The sequence below is a fragment of the Syzygium oleosum genome, unplaced genomic scaffold, assembly GCF_021117445.2.
Source record: "Syzygium oleosum isolate NSW1041296 unplaced genomic scaffold, Sole_v2.1 Sole_v2.40, whole genome shotgun sequence".
NCBI classification, from domain to species: domain Eukaryota; kingdom Viridiplantae; phylum Streptophyta; class Magnoliopsida; order Myrtales; family Myrtaceae; genus Syzygium; species Syzygium oleosum.
This window is the reverse complement of record NW_026607524.1, coordinates 1,977,767-1,996,351: the sequence shown is the minus strand read 5'-3', so window position 1 is coordinate 1,996,351 and position 18,585 is coordinate 1,977,767. Positions and strand designations below refer to the sequence as shown.

General features: G+C 43.0%; 1 protein-coding gene, 1 non-coding gene and 1 pseudogene across 2 annotated transcripts; 1 reads left to right on the top strand and 2 right to left on the bottom strand.

Annotated features, from left to right (window-relative positions):
* LOC115692169 (small nucleolar RNA R32/R81/Z41) lies at positions 1–95 on the top strand. The gene has a single exon (XR_004007094.1). It is a non-coding gene; the product is annotated as a small nucleolar RNA R32/R81/Z41 (small nucleolar RNA).
* A 327-nt stretch (positions 96–422) lies between these two features.
* Positions 423–2,627, bottom strand: LOC115692149 (proton pump-interactor BIP131-like; annotated as a pseudogene).
* An 8,328-nt stretch (positions 2,628–10,955) lies between these two features.
* LOC115692148 (tubulin beta chain) lies at positions 10,956–13,769 on the bottom strand. Its single transcript, XM_030618911.2, has 3 exons — positions 13,316–13,769; positions 12,093–12,362; positions 10,956–11,839 (listed from the first exon to the last, which is right to left on the bottom strand). Exons 1-3 carry the CDS (start codon positions 13,707–13,709, stop codon positions 11,163–11,165), a joined length of 1,341 nt encoding a protein of 446 aa, XP_030474771.1. The 5' UTR covers positions 13,710–13,769; the 3' UTR covers positions 10,956–11,162.
* Between the last annotated feature and the right edge of the window lie 4,816 nt (positions 13,770–18,585).

Genomic DNA, 18,585 nt, shown 5'->3' with positions numbered 1-18,585 from the left:
CCGTGAACATGATGAGAGTAATAATGCGAGTGATGATAAAATCTTATCAGGTGATGAGAAAAATATTACTTCGCTACGTTCTTTCTGATTCATGGTCCATCTGTGTATTCTTGCGGTGTTGCTCTTCCGATTCTCACCTGTTTTCAGTCAACCCGGTTTCCATTTCACCATGTTTGCATTAGTTATTCATGTCATTACAGGCAACTCGCGTAAGTTTTGAGTTAGTCTTGTCGTGTCGTGTCGGGTTTTTCAAAGTGAAATTCATGTCTGTCTCGAGAATACCGACGCCCTTGCGCAGTTCAGTATATTCTTCTGTTGCCGTATTCGTAAATTTCGTAATAATTGTTGCCAAAACATAGTTTCTGCTAGAGGACGGCGATGACCATTATTGAACTGATTTTTATGACGACCCTGCTTCTACTTCAACGCTGGTTTTCTGCTCGAAGATCCTCCTTTCGTCGCGCTTGTATGGCTTTCTTGAGCCTTTTGGGTATCTTCGTCGTCGAACCCTCGATTACTATCGGGCTCTCGCCATGATTCCTTCTCCTTCCGTCCCTGCTCAGTGCCCGATCGTTCAGCGAAGCTAGAATCCTCCTCTCGTAGTCCTGCCTCGAATGTCCGCTGCCGTACCATTGATGCATGAACTTTTCTACCTAATAGTAACAAAAAGAACAGACTGAAAAACGATCGAATGGCAATCCATAACAGCAATACATGATGCGGAGAGAGAGCGAGAGGGATGAACGAACCTCTTCATTAGACAAATCGTGAAGTGCTTCAATGTCTTTCTTCTCGGCAAGTTCTCTTGCAGCTTCCATGAGTGAAACATGTTGGTTGTAGCAGACATTCTGAAAATCAATCATAAGCAGAAAGCCGCAAAAAACTAGAAAAAAACACCGCTAGCTAGAGAAAGGATATATGTATCGTCCTACCGCTTCTCGATGCTCTTTCCTCCATTCGAGGATGAATTTGTAGGCGTCGCCCTTTATTAGTTCTATGTACATCAGTTCCTTCTCCAAAGAACTCAGATCATTTTCAATCGATTCCAATTCTTTCTTGACGGAAGCGAATTCGGCATTGAACGCCAAGTGCTCTTGTCTAGTTTTATTTAGTCCCTCTTCTATGAGCTAAGATACATAAACAAAATCATTAGCTAGCAAGAAGAAAACAAGATCAATTTGGCCATGAGTTTGAACATGTAAATTCTCTGATTGTCTTTACTTGAACTTGCTTTCTTATGGTTTGCTTTGAGCCCAAAGAATCCCACGTCTTCCCCTTGCAAGCCGCACTAGTCATACCCTCCTCTCTTGCCGATTCAAGCTCTTTGATCTCATCCCTGATCTTCTTCTCCTCATCCGAATTGAGTCTCCGCCATTGCTTCGCATAATGCAATCTCCAAATCTGTATTTTCGCGAATGCAAAGATCGGGAAACCAAAAGAAGTCAGGTCAAAACAAAGCCCTTTGTTTAAATGCGAGTATTTAGTTCGTAATACACATCGAGTGTCGAATCGTACCTTTTGATCCAATTCTTGCATGGACATGTATGGATCTGCCTTCCTCTGGGCTTCCTTTGTCTTTCTTAAGATCCGCCTTTCGTCGGCCAGGTTGTTGCCTCCATGAAGCATTCCTAAATGCAAGCTCTACATCATTTTATCGGCCAAAGTACAGTATCATATTAGCTGTAATCGGAGCCTTGCACATGCAATCATTTTAAAGTACTGTAGGAAAAAATTGTAACCATATCTTGCTCTTACTAACCAGATTATCTATCTCATCGACTGAGGAGCCCGGTTTGATGGCTTTACAGAGGCTCGCTTTATTTGCGAAGCATAGCTTGTCCATAGATAATTTCAGCAACTTCAAGTCCTCCCTTCCCAATCGTTGGGCCTGGTATCTCAGATTGCACAACGAGAAGTATAATCGGTCTCGATCCATCTGAAAAGAAAACATATGTATCAGAGCTTGACGAAACGTTAGGATTGAAACCGGATATATATCTGCCATTATGAATGCGCGAGTCATCGACTATTGGGGGATAGAACCAACACCATCAGTTGCTCCCGAAGTAATTCGGATGAATCTCGATAGATAAGATAATAGATATCTTGATTAATAAGCTTTCCATCTAGAGGAGATACTCGTTTTTTTTAGTATAGGACCATCATTAGCAATTATATCAATTTCACTAAGCTATCCACTAATTATATTCTAGTTGTAGCCACTGGTTCATGATTACATATCATACATGCCTTCCTTATATATGAATTTCCTTGAACACGTATGCGAATGAATATTGTGGAAACAGCACAAATCAATTATGTTCATATTTGTTGATGAGAAGTTCTCACCAGCTTTTCTTTCCTTTTTTGGTCGATGACGAACCGATGCTGAACAATCTTGTCAGTCGCAACCAAGCGCGGGTTCTCGAATGGATGTTGTTTCACAAAGTAAAACTGATGGACCTTTCCACCCGCATTCTCTCTTTTTTGCTGACCGCGCTTTCAGCTCGCTCATCAACTGCTTCGTCTTGTCTTTCCTTTTCGACAAGATTATCATGCGCGCGTGAATAATCAACAGCACCGATGCAGTCGTGGTCACCCTCGGAGTCACGTTCTTGGGATTCCATGTTCTTTAGTTTCGGCATTTTGCCAAATGAGAACGACACTCGAGTGAATGGGAGTAGGGACCAGGCATTCACCTCTATTCATTTTAAAGGAGAGAACTTGTTTATTGTTCCAAGCCATTCTAGTTGGCTTCCAAGCAAAACTCGTAGAGCCCAAGAAAGGCGGCATTAGTCAACTCATCCCAAGTCAACGCCATGCGTGATGATTGAGGGGGAGACAGATTGAGCAGGTCAATGTCCAACAGAGCGCTCATTTGGCAATGTCAGAAGCAATTGAGCAGCGACGTCCGTGTGAGTCGATCCGACTTCAAGAAGCGGTGAAATTAGAGTGGTTCGAAGACTTGATTTGCAAGTCAAAGTTCAAAGGTTTGATTCTGCAGTCTATCATATATATTAGAAACCTTGATTAGTCTACGGAGGACGTACATGGAGTTAGGTATATCGCTGGTTCTGAGCTTCCCACTTGCATTATGATGAGGCTGCAGTAACGGGATTTGCCCAGTGAGTAGTTGGTGCTTCGTTGGCGCCTTAAACCAAACATTCCAAAAGCGAGTGAGGCAGGTCCTAATGCTGTCCAAACCTTTTTCTTTCCGAGCAAAACACGATTCACATGTTAGATGAGTGGATTTCGAAAACATTTGTTGGTAACGCGACACGTAACTCTGTTTATTTTATTCTTCTGCTAATCGGATCCCCAAACACCATCCAGAAGTAATGTGGATTTGTTCGCCTGAAGATCTCTCTCTTCAAACCATTGACTTAGACAATAAGAAGCATCGCGCTTCGACAATCAACGATCCTAATCAAACGTCACGGCCCTTGTACCTTAAATTGACAGATGATTGCTAACCAGAACGGAACAAGAAGAACTTGATGATTGGGTTCAAAACTTGATGATATGAAACCACTAATAACCACACAAATCCATCCAAAAGAGCAAGAGCAAGCGTTTGATTGATAATATGAAATAAACAACTGGAATGACCGAAGATAAATTGCTTAGAAACAGACCTGAAATGTATTGCAAGGAAGTAAAGTTGTACCGGCAAAATTATATATTGTTATTTGGATGTATGTGCGTGTCTTTTCCTCATGCGCTCCTTTAAAAGTCCATGGGTGATTGGCTTCTCCTAGTAACCGTTCCCATCCATAGAAATCAAGTTTTGGCTTGATATTTGATGATATAACTATTGGTAAAATTGTCCAAAAAGTCATAAATTTATTACATATTTTTCAATTGATTTCTAAATTTTTTCACATTTTAGTCCATCTGGCTAATTTTTCTGGATATTACGAACGTGGACACCGGCCGTCTTGCCTCAAGAGATTGATTGCAATAGTTGCTGGGCTGTAACAGTCAATCAGCACCTTTAAACTATTCTCGCCTTAAGAGTTTGAGTGCAATAACTGTTCCCTTCCTTTCGATTCAAGTCAGTTTGATTTCAATCAAGCTCCGCGAGTCAATGTTATTACTTTTCGCTCGATTAATACTGACTTGACTAACATCGACTCGATTATCAACCAATAAAGGAAAATTGTGCTGCTTGGTCGACCTAATTCTATTAGTTTCTTTGCAGTCATAAGCTAGTGTTTGATCGTTGACAATATTTACAATCAATATCAGATCACATGTGATAGTCAACATAGCATTTACTTCATCCCTTGTTGATGCCCAACATGTTTTATTACATGATCAATACTCACAGTCGGCCTTGATTTTGTTCCGTCGATGACTCTACTTTATCACTACCGCTTGACTTAAGAGACTCCTCTTTGTTTCGGTGGTCTTCATCCACACTTTCTCATCAACATTGGCCCAAATCAATGGACATAGTTGGTGTATAGTCAATGACATCAGTTGCTTATTAACTGCAGCACTTTGACGTCAATGGTGGGTTTTTTTAAGGGTCTCGAAAGGATCACATAACAAGCCATGATCAAATTTCATAAGGTTTTATTTTCAGGAATTGACGATGTAGGTATCATCAATTATTGAAGTTAGAACAACATCTAATGTGTTCGAAGCGTCCTCTTATATATATGGTTTTGATCTCAAAGTTTCAGTGCTTGTGCAGTTTGGTCCAGTTATTTTTATTTTCTACAAGACTGCTAACATCTTGAATATGTGCGATTTGGTCTTCTAAGTTTGTTTTGTGTAACCACTTTCTCGAATTGTAATCAAATCCTTCGGTCAACCTTACTGATGTGGTTGAAGATGGCACGTGATGCTAATATGGGGCCAAATGAGTGCCGAATTAACAAAAATCAAATAGGAAAATGGAGAGAAAAAGAAAACCCTAACGTGACAGCATTAGTTGTGGTGCGTAAGCAAAAATTTGCACAAATTCAAACAGTTAGAGAATTTGATTGCACAATATAAAAAAAAGAGGGCCAAATTGCACAAATGGAGAAAGACGGAGGACTTAATTGTATATAGCAAAAGCCACCAAAAACCTTAAACCATGCCTACTTTGGCATATTTGCCCTAAACTTTTTTCTATGACAACAAAAGTCTCAAACTTGTACAAGTGTAACACATTTACCCTACATTAAAGTTTTGTTAATGAGAACCATTATAAATCTGCCTATATGGACGCTAGACCTGTTAAACGGGTGGGTCGGGTCGGGTTTGGGTCGGGTCATAAATGGTCCGACCCAAATTGACCCATTAACCCGTTTATGACCCATTTATTCTTAGTGTAAATATCTCGACCCATACCCGACCCGACCCATACCCAACCCATACCCGACCCGACCCATATTGCTAAAACACTTTTATATTTAACATAATCTAGGAATACTTGTTTCTTATGATTTTTTTTTTAAAATTATACTGCTAAAACATTTTATGCAATACAAAGCTAGTGAAAAATTTTTATAATTTTTTTTAAAATTGAGGTTCTGTATGTTTTACGAAAAATGCGACATTTCTAGAAAATATTTTTCATAAAGTCATTACCAAGAAAATAAAAAAATTAATATTTTTTTATTTTTTAAATCTAATTTTTAATTATTTTTATTTTTTTCTTTTTCCTTTATTTTTGGCCGATCGCCGGCCGCCGTGGCCGGCGACCGACCACAGGCGAGGACGAGCTCGCCGGAGGCCGGCTAAGCTCGTTCTCGCCGATCTGGCGAGGACGAGCTCGTCGGAGGCCGGCGAAGCTCGTTCTCGCCGATCTGGAGAGGCCGAGGCCTCTGGCGAGACTCGAGCTCCCCGGCCTCGGGTGAGCTCTACCTCGCCGGATCTGGCGAGGTGGAGCCTCGGCCGAGGCCGGCGAGCTCGAGCCTCGCCGGCCTCGGCCGAGGCTCCACCTCGCCAGATCCGGCGAGGTAGAGCTCGCCCGAGGCCGGCGAGCTCGAGTCTCGCCAGATCGGCGAGGCTAGAGCCTCGCCACAAGTCGGCGAGGCCGGAGCCTTACCGGGATCGGGCAAGCCTTGAGGTCGCCGGAATCGGGCGAGCTCGAGGCTCGCCAGATCGGCGAGGTCGTCCCGCCCCGGTGGCCGGTCGCCGTGGCCGACCACCGGCTGGAATAAAAAAAAAAGAATAAGAGAAAAGAAAAAATAAAAAATAAAAGAAAAAGAGAAAAAATAAAAATAATTAAATTTCGATTTTTTTTAAACATCTTTATAAAGAGGAAGAGAGTGTGTGGATGGGTCTAGTGGGTGGGTTGGACATGGGTTCCAAACTCAACCCATTTAGACCCATTTATCTTTAAGCTTTACAATTTAAAACCCATTTAAGGTTGACTCTTTAAAATTAAGTGACCTATAGATGACCCATTTATTTTTAAATGGGTCATATATGGGTTTAAGACCTATTTTGACACCTCTAATGGACGCTAGAAAGCAAACAATGTTGACATGATGCTCACGTGGTTTAAGTGAAATAAAAACAACATTGTTTTGGCTGAAAAATCATTTAACAAAGTCTTAAAGGAGGGTAAATGGGTCACATAAATATAAGTACAAGTACAAGAAAATATTTATGGTAAATGTGTCATAGTGTGCATAGTTTGAAATTTTTGATGTCATAAAAAAAAGTTTAGAATAAATGTGTAAGAATAATTATAGTTTGGGGTTTTGTGCGACTTTTTCCCTTTAAGGCTGTGTTCATTTGCGGAAAAATATTTTTCCGGAAAATATTTTCCGCGTTTTCCGGTATTTGGGGGCGGAAAATGTTTTCCCACGGAAAACATTTTCCTTCCCCACCCCCAAATCCTTCATTGTTTTGAGGAAAATGATTTCCTCTTTTCACAAAGAAGAAATCATTTTCCCCCAAATTGAAGGCAAAATTGCCCATGGGAGGGAAAATATTTTCCGTGGGAGAGGAAGTTGATCGCCGGTCACCATCGTTGGTCGCCGGTCGCCGGCTGCCGCCCGCCGCCCTCCGCCGCCGCCGCCGCCGCCCGCCGCCCGCCGCCGATCGCCGGTGAAAAATATTTTCCGAAACTTTTTCATATTGGTCGCCGAACACTGAAAAATTATGCTCCGGGAAAACATTTTCCAGGAAAATGACTTCCGGGAAAATATTTTCCAAAAGGAGAATATTTTCAGCCAAACGAACGGAGCCTAAATATACCGAAGCGTTTCTTGATTCTTTTGCCCACCGCATTGGCATAACCTTCATCATCTTTCGGTTTATGTTCTTCGATACTCTTAATTCTTCATTCGCTCCTTCCTCGAGAGCAAGAGGACTTTCTTAACCTCTTTTTTTTTTCTTTCACCGAGTCGTCTCGAACCTCCGTCTTCTCATGGGGCAAACCCTCAATACGTTAAAGCTCCGTATACAAAAAATTGGAGAAATTAAACTAGCCATGGAAATGGTCGATGTGCCTCTTCCAAAAGCTCTTGTTAGTTGCAGCACATCGATTATTAGCGATGAAGTGTCCGTCGCCATTGGGTGAAACTCAAGGAGTGTAATCCCAAGTGATTACGATGGTGAGGATGCAATTTCTTCTGCTTATCAAATTTTTGTTGTTCATTTTCGCGAGAGCACGATTCGTTTTGATAGTTCATCATGAAAGGTGAGATTGACGGTGACAGAATATTGACAAGACAATAGACATTGCTTAATTAGGTTCCGTTTATTTCGCCGAATATAAATGATTCATAAGATATTTTCCTAAAAATAATCGTTTGTATCGTTTACAAAAATGAATGAACGAAAAATATTTTCATCGTTGTTGATAGTGAAAACATTTTTCATTAGGTAATTATTTTAAGCAATGCAAGCGATCGCTTTAAAGAAAAATTTGTAAATCATTTGTTTTACGCAAAACAAACAGAGCCTTATCTCCATTGAACCAACTAATGAATTTTAAGGTAATTGTTCGAATTTGCTTTTGTTTGTTTCAGCTTCTCCCAATTGGTTCTTGGGTTATGTTTCCCGTCCTAATAAATACACCAAGAAGAAAATTATTGGCAGCGTCGAAAACGACGCTAGAGTTCGTGTCGAAATGGTGATTGATTTCTCCAAATTTGTGTTAATCGAGGGAAAATGTAGCACCAAAAGACCATAGATCTCTTTTATAAACCCATTTTTTTTTTCTTCTTTTTCACCACAACTTCATTAGGATGAAACCTTCATCTAACCATGTCTTTAGAGACTTTGAGATAGAAGAAGCTGTCGTAGTGAGGGATAAAAATTGCAAAAATTAAATTGTAGCTGCAAAATTGTTCTTATTAGGGAAAATTCCAATTTGGGGTCCAAAGTGGGGCCATTTTCTCAAAATGGGGTCCCAAGTGGACTTAGTGCCAAATTGGTACCCAAAGTCCCCAAAAGTATCAAATAAAGTGCAGGTCGCCATGACGTAAAATACCCGCCGGCCGGCGATCCGCGGTATTCGTGACAGGAACAGTGTTTTTATATTTTTTTTTCCTTTTTTCTGTTTTTTTCTTTTCCTTTTCCTCTTTTTTTTTTCTCCTTTCACTCCGCCGGCCATTGCCGGGGCTGGCGGAGGTCGCTGGCCTCAGGCGGAGGCGGCCCTGGTCGACGAGGGCGACCCAGGGCCGGGCAAGGGCCGCCCTCGCCGGCGTCAGGCGAGGGCGAGGGTCTCTCGCCGGATCTCGCGAGGTCGCCCTCGCCCGCCGGCCCGGGCGAGGCCGCCCTCGCCCAACGTTGGCGAGGGCGACCCGAGGGACGGGCGAGGCCTCTCACCGGATCCCAGCGAGGTCGCCCTCCCGCCTGCCCGGCCCGAGGCGGCCCTTGCCCGACAGCCGCGAGGGCGGCCTCGCCCGCCCCTGGGTCGCCCTCCCGCCAGGGCCGCCTCACTCGAGAGCCCGGCGACCTCCGCCGGGCCGGCAATGGCGCGGAGGGAAAGGAGAAAAAAAAAAGAGGAAAAGGAAAATAAAAAAACAGAAAAAAGGAAAAAAGAAATATAAAAACACTTGTTCTGTCATTTATAATCAGCCATGGATCGTCCGCTAAGGCAGTGCATTTTTAGCTGCTTCGGCCACCCTGCACTTTATTTGACACTTTTTGGGGACTTTGGGTACCAATTTGGCACTAAGTCCACTTGGGACCCTATTTTGAGAAAATGACCCCATTTTGAACCCCAAATTGGAATTTTCCCTTCTTATTATTATCAAAAGTGACCCATCTCATATCAAGTAATGAGAGATATTAACACTTTTGAAATACTTGTTCGGTTTTTAACCAATTAGAATTTGCTCGCGTTCAAATTACGAAAGAAAGTACTTTTCTTAGAAATAAAATTGTGCTATCTTTGTTAGTCCTAACTAGTGGATAATAATAAATCACGGGGCAACAAAAGTCAACAAGTAGAGCTAGCATTAGACTAGTTGAGTTGTTAAATGATAGTGATGTCAAATAAATATTTATTATTTGGCATATTCAAATGCTATTTCTACTTAAAATACATCTAAATTGAAAATAAATTAGTTATTTTATTGATTATGAATGGAAACATTAATAAACGAATCCCAACCCACCTAGATTTGAGCAGAAACTCCTTCAGCACCAATTGCTCCAAATGCCCAGTCTAACATCAACTCAGACTTAATTTCTTGTGACGACAAACTTTTTGTTGTAAAGATAAACCCCAAACTCATGAAATACGTGCCGATTATTTAATCAACGATTTAGCTTAACGAACACTTTGATGCGGTCGTATTCCGCGACATATCTAATCGACAATTCTAGAGTTTCGGAATTCCAGATCTCGTGCCACTTGCAAGTCCCAGCTTGCTTGCAAGTTGCGTGACATGTACTGAGGACAGACACCAAAGCCCACATGCTTCAATTATTCAATTGGGATGTCCATGAGGGAACCTGGATACATACAACTCACCACCAGCGATATATACAACGCATCAAATCCTCAAGATCCGACATTACTGTATGAGCACATCAAGGGCTGACCCTCCCTTGGTATTATGCCCTTACCTCCATCCATGTTTATGATTTAGATTAAATTTAGGGATTTTCTGTTAGCTTTGTGAGGTCGATGTATGAGAAGGGTCGTGCCTTTAAAAAGAGGGGATGATTCTATGGTCCTCAGGAGGCGCCGCGCCGTTATAATCTTTGACCCTTGGATCGAAATACAACAGATCTCGGCCATTTAATAGATCTCGATCTGGTTGGTCATGATACTTCGCATTTGAATCCGACAGCACAAATGCCTCCTGGAAACGCTTGACTCGGCCCCCCAAAAAGGTGTTGTTTCGACGTCAAGAACCACATGAAGGCAAAGGTGGTTGAAGTGAAGCTTTTCAGCGGCATGACCCATCAACAAACAGTGCGGTGTGCCACAGGTTTCACGTGATGCGACAGTGTGCACCGCACTTATCTTTTAGGCTCGTTACGCAAATGAACAAATCCAGTGACAGTTCACAGAATAATGTTAACGTGAGATCTGTCTCTGTGTTCTCTAAAGTGGTCCGTCAAGTGCAGATCCCTCGAGTTTTCTTATTAGGCGACCATTTCGATTTGTTGGAATGAATGTTAACCGACGTTTTCGTCGCCTAAAAGGGTTTTAGAAAGCCGATCTCATGAAGATCAATTGTTACAAATGCCTCCATGGGGTCAAATGACTCTGGGAAGAAAATGATTGTAGATCAGATCAAAGACAAGATTGACTCCATTCCCAGACCAACTTTAGAGGTGGAGACAATGTTACTGGATCTTGTACAACAAAGAAGGGTTCTATAACTGCATCTTGTCCTGTCTGAACAGAAAATAGGTGTACAAAAAGTGCAGTCTAAACCTAAACAGTTGGAACTAATGGATAGGAAGCCCCGTTGTTCTCTCCAAATGCCAAATGCCTCTGTAATAAAGCCCGACATCAATCATATATAAAGCATAAAAGAAGGTTTCTAGCTTCCAACAATACCTTCATTTACTTAATAGGAAGGAACAACCATGATTCCACAACGGTGGAATAGCAAGTCACCAAATTGCAAATACAATAATAAAACAAGACTTACAGATAGGAAAGCAATCTAAATGACAATTTCACAACATCACATAAACTCTTGTCAAGAGCAGGCAACAAATACTTGAACAGAAAAAATCACACCTCAAGCAGCAACCTCCTCCTCTTCTTCCTCATACTCCTCCTCCTCATCATCAGCAGTAGCATCCTGGTATTGCTGGTACTCGGCCACCAAATCATTCATGTTGCTCTCGGCCTCGGTGAACTCCATCTCGTCCATTCCCTCGCCCGTGTACCAGTGCAAGAAAGCCTTGCGCCTAAACATAGCGGTGAACTGCTCGCTCACTCGCCTGAACATCTCTTGGATTGAGGTCGAATTCCCGATGAAGGTTGATGCCATCTTCAAACCCTTGGGTGGGATGTCGCATACGCTGGACTTCACATTGTTAGGAATCCACTCAACGAAGTATGAAGAATTCTTGTTCTGAACATTTATCATCTGCTCATCAACTTCCTTGGTGCTCATCTTTCCACGGAACATGGCGGAGGCAGTTAAGTAGCGGCCATGACGTGGGTCAGCCGCACACATCATGTTCTTGGCATCCCACATCTGTTGGGTCAATTCGGGAACAGTCAAAGCACGATATTGCTGAGACCCCCTGGATGTGAGTGGTGCAAATCCAACCATAAAAAAGTGGAGCCGTGGGAACGGGATAAGGTTGACGGCGAGCTTCCGAAGGTCAGAGTTCAGCTGACCAGGGAACCGAAGACAACATGTCACACCACTCATGGTAGCAGAGATGAGATGATTAAGATCACCAACTGGAAGCGACAAAGTAGACAGAAACAGGGTCAAATGCATGTCAGTGGAATACAGCGAAAAATGCTAGCAGATCAATCATTTTATACTTCATTTTCCTATTTATGGATTTCACGGTGACAAAGGAATAAGGACTTAAGAAGCCATGCTTCGGTGAGAAATCACAAAACTATTACATTGACGAATTGTTCGTTAATTTAGCCAAAACAAACCTCATTTAGCAGTTTATAATAGGCCATTAAATGTTGAACTTACAGGTAGGGGTGGCAAGCTTGAGAGTACGGAAGCAGATGTCGTAGAGAGCTTCATTGTCCAGCACCATACATTCATCAGCATTCTCAACAAGCTGATGCACAGAAAGGGTTGCATTGTACGGCTCAACCACCGTATCGGATACCTTGGGAGAAGGAAAGACTGAGAATGTAAGCATCATTCGGTCTGGATACTCCTCCCTGATCTTGGAAATAAGGAGTGTCCCCATGCCAGAGCCAGTTCCTCCACCGAGAGAATGACAAACTTGAAATCCTGATAGATGGCAGGACATTTAACTATGCAATGAGATAATTTGATGAGGTAATATTACTTAAACGTTACATTGCCGGTGTATTTCATATATTGTTGCTAACAAATAACAAGGTTGCCAAACATATCACAATTTCACACCAATAGAAGCAATCATTAGTTCGATACAAGTTCTTAATCAAGCAAAGAATTCATCGCAGGAAAGACAAATAGATCAAGGACACGGTGAGAAGTCAGCCACTAGGAAGGGCTTTCTCAACAGTTTACGAGATTTCATCAACGAAGTTCTCCTTAAAGAATGTAAAAGTCCAAGTTATAATCACACAAGCTGCTCCTCCACGACAGAACATAGCAATGTGAAGAATCAGATGTAAACAAACAAACAATGCATGGCGCGCCACCAGAAACAGAGAAACGGCACTAATTTTCACCTTCACAGTTCATGATTTTGCATGTCTGCTCCTACATAAAATGGGAAAGATGCTCCCTCTTCTCATTTTTTTCCAGGTATCAAACTTGGGGGGTAAACCAACCATCCATGAAATTACACAATTCAACCTGACACGGCAGCGGCATCGGCGGCAACGACAACATATGACCGACATCCGACCTCAGTATTTAAGATACAAAAAACATGTCCGCATGGTTTCATTTCTATAGCCCCGGGAACCCGCATGGTTCCCGATACTCCGATCTCGATCGCGTAGAGGACGGGTTCGCGCGCAGCGCGGCGCATCTCACGACGGGTAACTACCATTTTTCCATCTCGTACTCGATGAGATCTACTAGCATTTTCGCCGCAGCGACTTCAACCAGCAAACGGGAGCCCTAAATCCATCTCCTAAACACAGAACAGGCAAACACCAACAAACACAAACCCGACCGACAAAACAGACACCACCGCAGCTCCACGGGCACAAATCAACGAGAACGGAGAGATCCGGAAATGGGTTTACCCTGGAGGCAATCGCAGTTCTCGGCCTCCTTGCGGACGACGTCGAGGACGGCGTCGATGAGCTCGGCGCCCTCGGTGTAGTGGCCCTTGGCCCAGTTGTTGCCGGCGCCGGACTGGCCGAAGACGAAGTTGTCGGGGCGGAAGATCTGGCCGAAGGGGCCGGATCGGACGGAGTCCATGGTGCCGGGCTCGAGATCCATGAGGACGGCGCGGGGGACGTAGCGGCCGCCGCTGGCCTCGTTGTAGTAGACGTTGATGCGCTCGAGCTGGAGGTCGGCGTCGCCGCTGTACTTGCCCGTGGCGTCGATGCCGTGCTCGTCGCAGATGACCTCCCAGAACTTGGCCCCGATCTGGTTGCCGCACTGGCCACCCTGGATGTGCAGGATCTCCCTCATCGTCGCTCGGGCGGCGGTTCGGCGGTGGGCGGTGGGCGGCGGGCGTCGGATTTTCTCGGGATCTTTCTCTGTGTTTTTTTCTTTCTCGGGAAAGTGCGGGAAAGTGCGGGAAAATGAAGGGGAAAGAGAGGGAGGCGGAGAGAAAGAGAAGGAGAGGGACGATCGAGAGTGGGGTTGGGAATGGAGGGGCGAGAGCGAAGAGTGGCGGAGGAGGGGGATTGGATGGCGATGGAGCCCCTCTCTCGGGTGCGAAGTTACCATAACGCCCTTCCGCGGGTCCTTTTTGGGGTTTTTTCATTTTTTCTTTTTTTTGGCACATTGAGTCCCTGTGCTTGCTGGCGAGCTTTTCGATTTCGTCCCTGTTGCGTTTGATGTCGACAGATTGATTGCGAGGCCTTTGCACTATTGGAGATATGGAAAAATGACCCAAACGGTTTATGAATTTTGATCCGATGTGCATTATGACATCTGAATTTTTAATTTGTTCAATTTGATTGATAATGGAGTCCTCTCGGGTGTGAAGTTACCGTAACGCCCATCCGCAGGTCTTTTTGATTTTTTGCACATTGAGTCGCTGTACTTGTTGGCAAGTTTTTCAATTTAGTCCCTGTTGTTGTATTGGTGTCGACAGATTGCAAAGCCTTTGTATCTTAGAAGATAATGAAGGGAAAAATTTGCATCGGTGAGCAACGCCTGGGGCATTTCGCATTGACCGCTAATTTCCTACCAAACTATAAATCTCTAAAAATTTTATGGGGTAATGACATCATAAATATCTACATTTTTATTGTTTTTTTTTCATTAAAGTACCTAGATCTTTTTTTAATTCAATTGAGTCCATGAACCCTTTAGATTTTGCTCAATTATGTACTTCCATTAAATAAAATGTCGAGTTAAATGTTTCTGGCTGTCATGTAGACCTATCAAAATGAATCATAAACTCATTTCTTAACTCATATATCAATAAATGAGTCATAAATATATTAGTTATATTTAGTAAATTGGTCATAAATTGGTATAAGCATAATATGAGTGTTAAATGAGTCGTAAATAAGTCATAAATGGGTTTACAACTTATTTAAACTCAACTCATCTCCCTCGCCCTCGCTCAATCTCGCACTCACTCACTTCGCTCTCTTATCTCAATTTAGATATGAGTTTTCCTAGATTTATTTAAAATGTAAAAGTGTTTTAGCAATATGGATCGGGTCGAGTATGGATTTTGTATGGATTGGGTCGGGTATGGGTCATTAGATTTACATTACATGGAAATGGGTCAAAATGAGTTAAATGGGTTCATTTGGATCGGACCATTTTCGATCCAATCCGATCCACCTGTTTGACAGTTCTGAGTGTCTGTAATGCCACCTTAGCGATGATTGGGACAAAACATGAATAGTCGCGTCGTTCTTTTTTAACCCCCAATGAATAAAATAACCTTTTATCAGTTTTTTCTTTCTTTCTTCATCCACGATTGGCCATTGCTGCCCTTTGTCACCAAAATTGCTGCCCCCATGCCACCATCCCCATTGGTTTCGCTGTTGTTGCGCAATTCCCTCGCTATCAGCTTCCTTGCTCTCTCTTGTTCATTCAAGGTCGCATAAACCTCGGATCCACAATTTTACATGTAAGATATGAGGTTTGGGTGACCTCAAATCACAAAGATAAATACAGAGACATGGTGGTCTTTCGCGTTCTCGTAGCATGATCAAGGGGACGAGTGTGGTTATAATGGTGGTCATGCTCGAAACTCGGAGTAGATGTGACCAATTCTAATCATTGCCGACCTTGATGGCAGTGGTGTTTTCGCTTGTGAAGGAGGTGGCGGGGCAACTCAATCTACAACGGTAGGCGGAGGCAGTGCTTAATCCTTGGTGGTCAATGATAGTTGGTGGCTGCAGAAGTTCTCTTTCTCTGAAAAAATTAGGTTTAGATGATAAGGTGACGGTTGATGTAGATGCATCTTAACCGTCCATCTCGATCGAACGCCACTGATCGTGTACATTTATGCATCAAAAGTGTAAAATTCATAGCAAGTTAACGATAAAGTTGTCCACGTCAGCTAACGCAATTAAATTTCTTTAATTTTTGTACCCAATTGGGCAAATTTGAAGAGCTTATCAGATGCTCAATTGAACAAATTAAGTTAACAAACTTGGAGGGTGCACCCACTTTTGTCACTGTTTGAAACAGCGAGGCGATCGTGGCTTCTCTTCTCTCGGAAGAGCTTCCCTCTACCCATTGGGGTAGCTTAGCCGATGGAAACCCTAAATGTCCCTCTTCTTCCTTCCCCTATCTAGCTCAGTCACCATGAATTATTAACAGCTCCTCTGTAACCTAATGCCTCGTCAACTCAACACCCACCCACAACCCTTCAACTCGTTACCCTAAAATCGCTCTTTGGAGCGGAACTCAACTGCGAAGGCAAGTAAATCTTGTGTCTTTCAGCTCGAGGAACTACAGTAGTTGCGATTAAGTTCCACCTCCATGGAGCCGGATGAAGATGCAAACCATAGGTTGGCCCTGCTCTGCAAAAGATTAGGAAGAATGTGGTCAGACAAAGTCACTAAGAATGTTGAAGGGATTCTGGCATCAGCGAAAGGCAAGGATGGGAATTTAACTCTGATAGGGCAACTCCTCAAAAATCCAAAAATCAACTTTCAAGCTTTCCAAAACACAATGCGGAGAGCATGGCGAGTGGATAATGCTGACTTTACTCCGTTAGAACAAGGTATTTTTGCTATAACATTCAACTCTCAAGCTATGAGGAAAAAAGTGATGGACCAAGGTCCATGGTCTTTCATGAACAATCTCTTGATCTTGAAACAATGGGAACCAAATACCACAGCTTTAAGCTACAACTTTGACTCGTGTGACTTCTGGGTACATATTCTGGGGCTTCCTTTTGAGTGGATTTCAGAGGAAGTTGTTCGAGAAGTAGCTGGTAACATAAGACAAGTGCGAGAAGTTAAAATTGAGACAAGAGGAATAGTGTCGTATGGAAGGGTGCAAGTGACATTGGATCTTCACTTACCCCTGCAGTCAGGAATGCTTGCTGACAATGAAGGAAAGAAAATCTGGCTGGATTTTAAATATGAGAGGCTCCCATATTTTTGCTTCTCTTGTGGGAAAATAGGCCATTATGCTTCTGACTGTGAAGAGTTGCCTTTTAGCGTCGATGATGTGAACACTGATAAGGACAGACTTTTCGGCCCTTGGCTGAAGGCCGAGGTAAGTAGCAACAGCCCTTTCAGGAAGTTATTTTATGGGAAAGACTTAGTTGAACCTATGGAAGAGGAAAGTATCCCGGAGACACCTACCCACTCTGGACAAATAGTGATCTACAAGGAGAGCAGCTCCAGCCACATCCAGAAAATTCAGCAAATTAAGCAGGACAGCACAAAGACTAAACTTACTGCAATGAGTATTCCAGCAGGTCAAAGTGAACATTTGGTTAAATTCCCTGTTACATTGGCTGGAAATCAAGCACCTCCCAAGAAACTAGATCTTATTCTGGTACCAGCTAGCGCCAATAAAAAGAAACAAAGTTGGCAGAAAACTCCTGTACGTAAGAGGATTAGAAGGTTCAGCCCATACAACTCTCAAGGGGACAAATCGTTACTCATAGATGAAGACCAATTGCTTGAAACACCAATCCAGGTGTTGGAAGGCTCAGGACAATGGGCTGTGGTGGCTAGCCCTAATAAGCCACCGGGATCCATATGAAGATTTTGAGTTGGAACTGTCAGGGGTTGGGCACACCTCTGACAGTCCAAGCTTTGAGAGCCCTAGTGGCTCAAGAAAGGCCCGAGGTACTATTTCTTATGGAAACAAAAAACAGAGAAGAAAAGATACACTAGGTAAGGAGGATGTTGAAATATGATGAGTGCTTTGTTGTCAACCCAACGGGAACAAGAGGCGGCTTAGCGATTTTGTGGAATGTCCCTGCTGCTTTATCAATCTTATCTGCTTCAGAGGGATTAATAGACATCGAATGTGAAGAGGACAACTATAAAATGAGAATGCAAGTCACATTTGTCCATGCACCAACAACCTACCAGGGAAAAAACAAGATGTGGGAAGAAATATACAGAATTAGTCAGGTAAACTAGCTGCCTTGGGTGTGCTTGGGGGACTTTAATGATATTATGTATCATTGGGAAAAGGTAGGCAAAAGAATGGCTGAGCAGTATAGACTCCATGCTTTTAGAGAGTTTCTGCATAACTGCGAACTAATGGACCTCGAAAGTAAGGGTTGTGCCTTGACCTGGTCAAACAATCGTGAAGGAGAAGAGCTGGTGAAGGAAAGACTAGATGGAGCAGTTAGTAATCTGAATTGGAGACTACAATTCCCTGAGGCAGAAATATATGCATTACCGACTATTGGTTCTGACCATAGCTCGATCCTATTGTCTACCTATCAAGCCCGTAAGAGGCAGAAGAAAAATTTCAGTTTCGAAGCTTTTTGGCTAGAAGATGATGAATGCAGAGGAGTTATACATATAGCATGGAATTCTTCAACGATTGCAAATGAGGGCCTCTTGATCAGGATGGGAAAAGCTGCAACTGCCTTACAAAGCTGGAGTAAGAAGAAATTCACAAAAGGGCAGGACAGGATCAAGCTCTTAATGGGGCAAATACAGTGCATAACAAACAGTCAAGCTGCTGAGAAGGAAAAAGAACAACTACAAAAGTTGAGGGATGACATTCAAAGGCTATGGAGTCAGGAGGAGATGTATTGGGCAATACATTCGAGGATTAATTGGCTCAAGTGGGGGGATCGAAACACTAAGTTCTTTCACGCCTCTACTGTACAGAGGAGACAACGAAACAGAATTTCTATGCTGAAGGACTTGACAGGAAACTGGACCCGAGA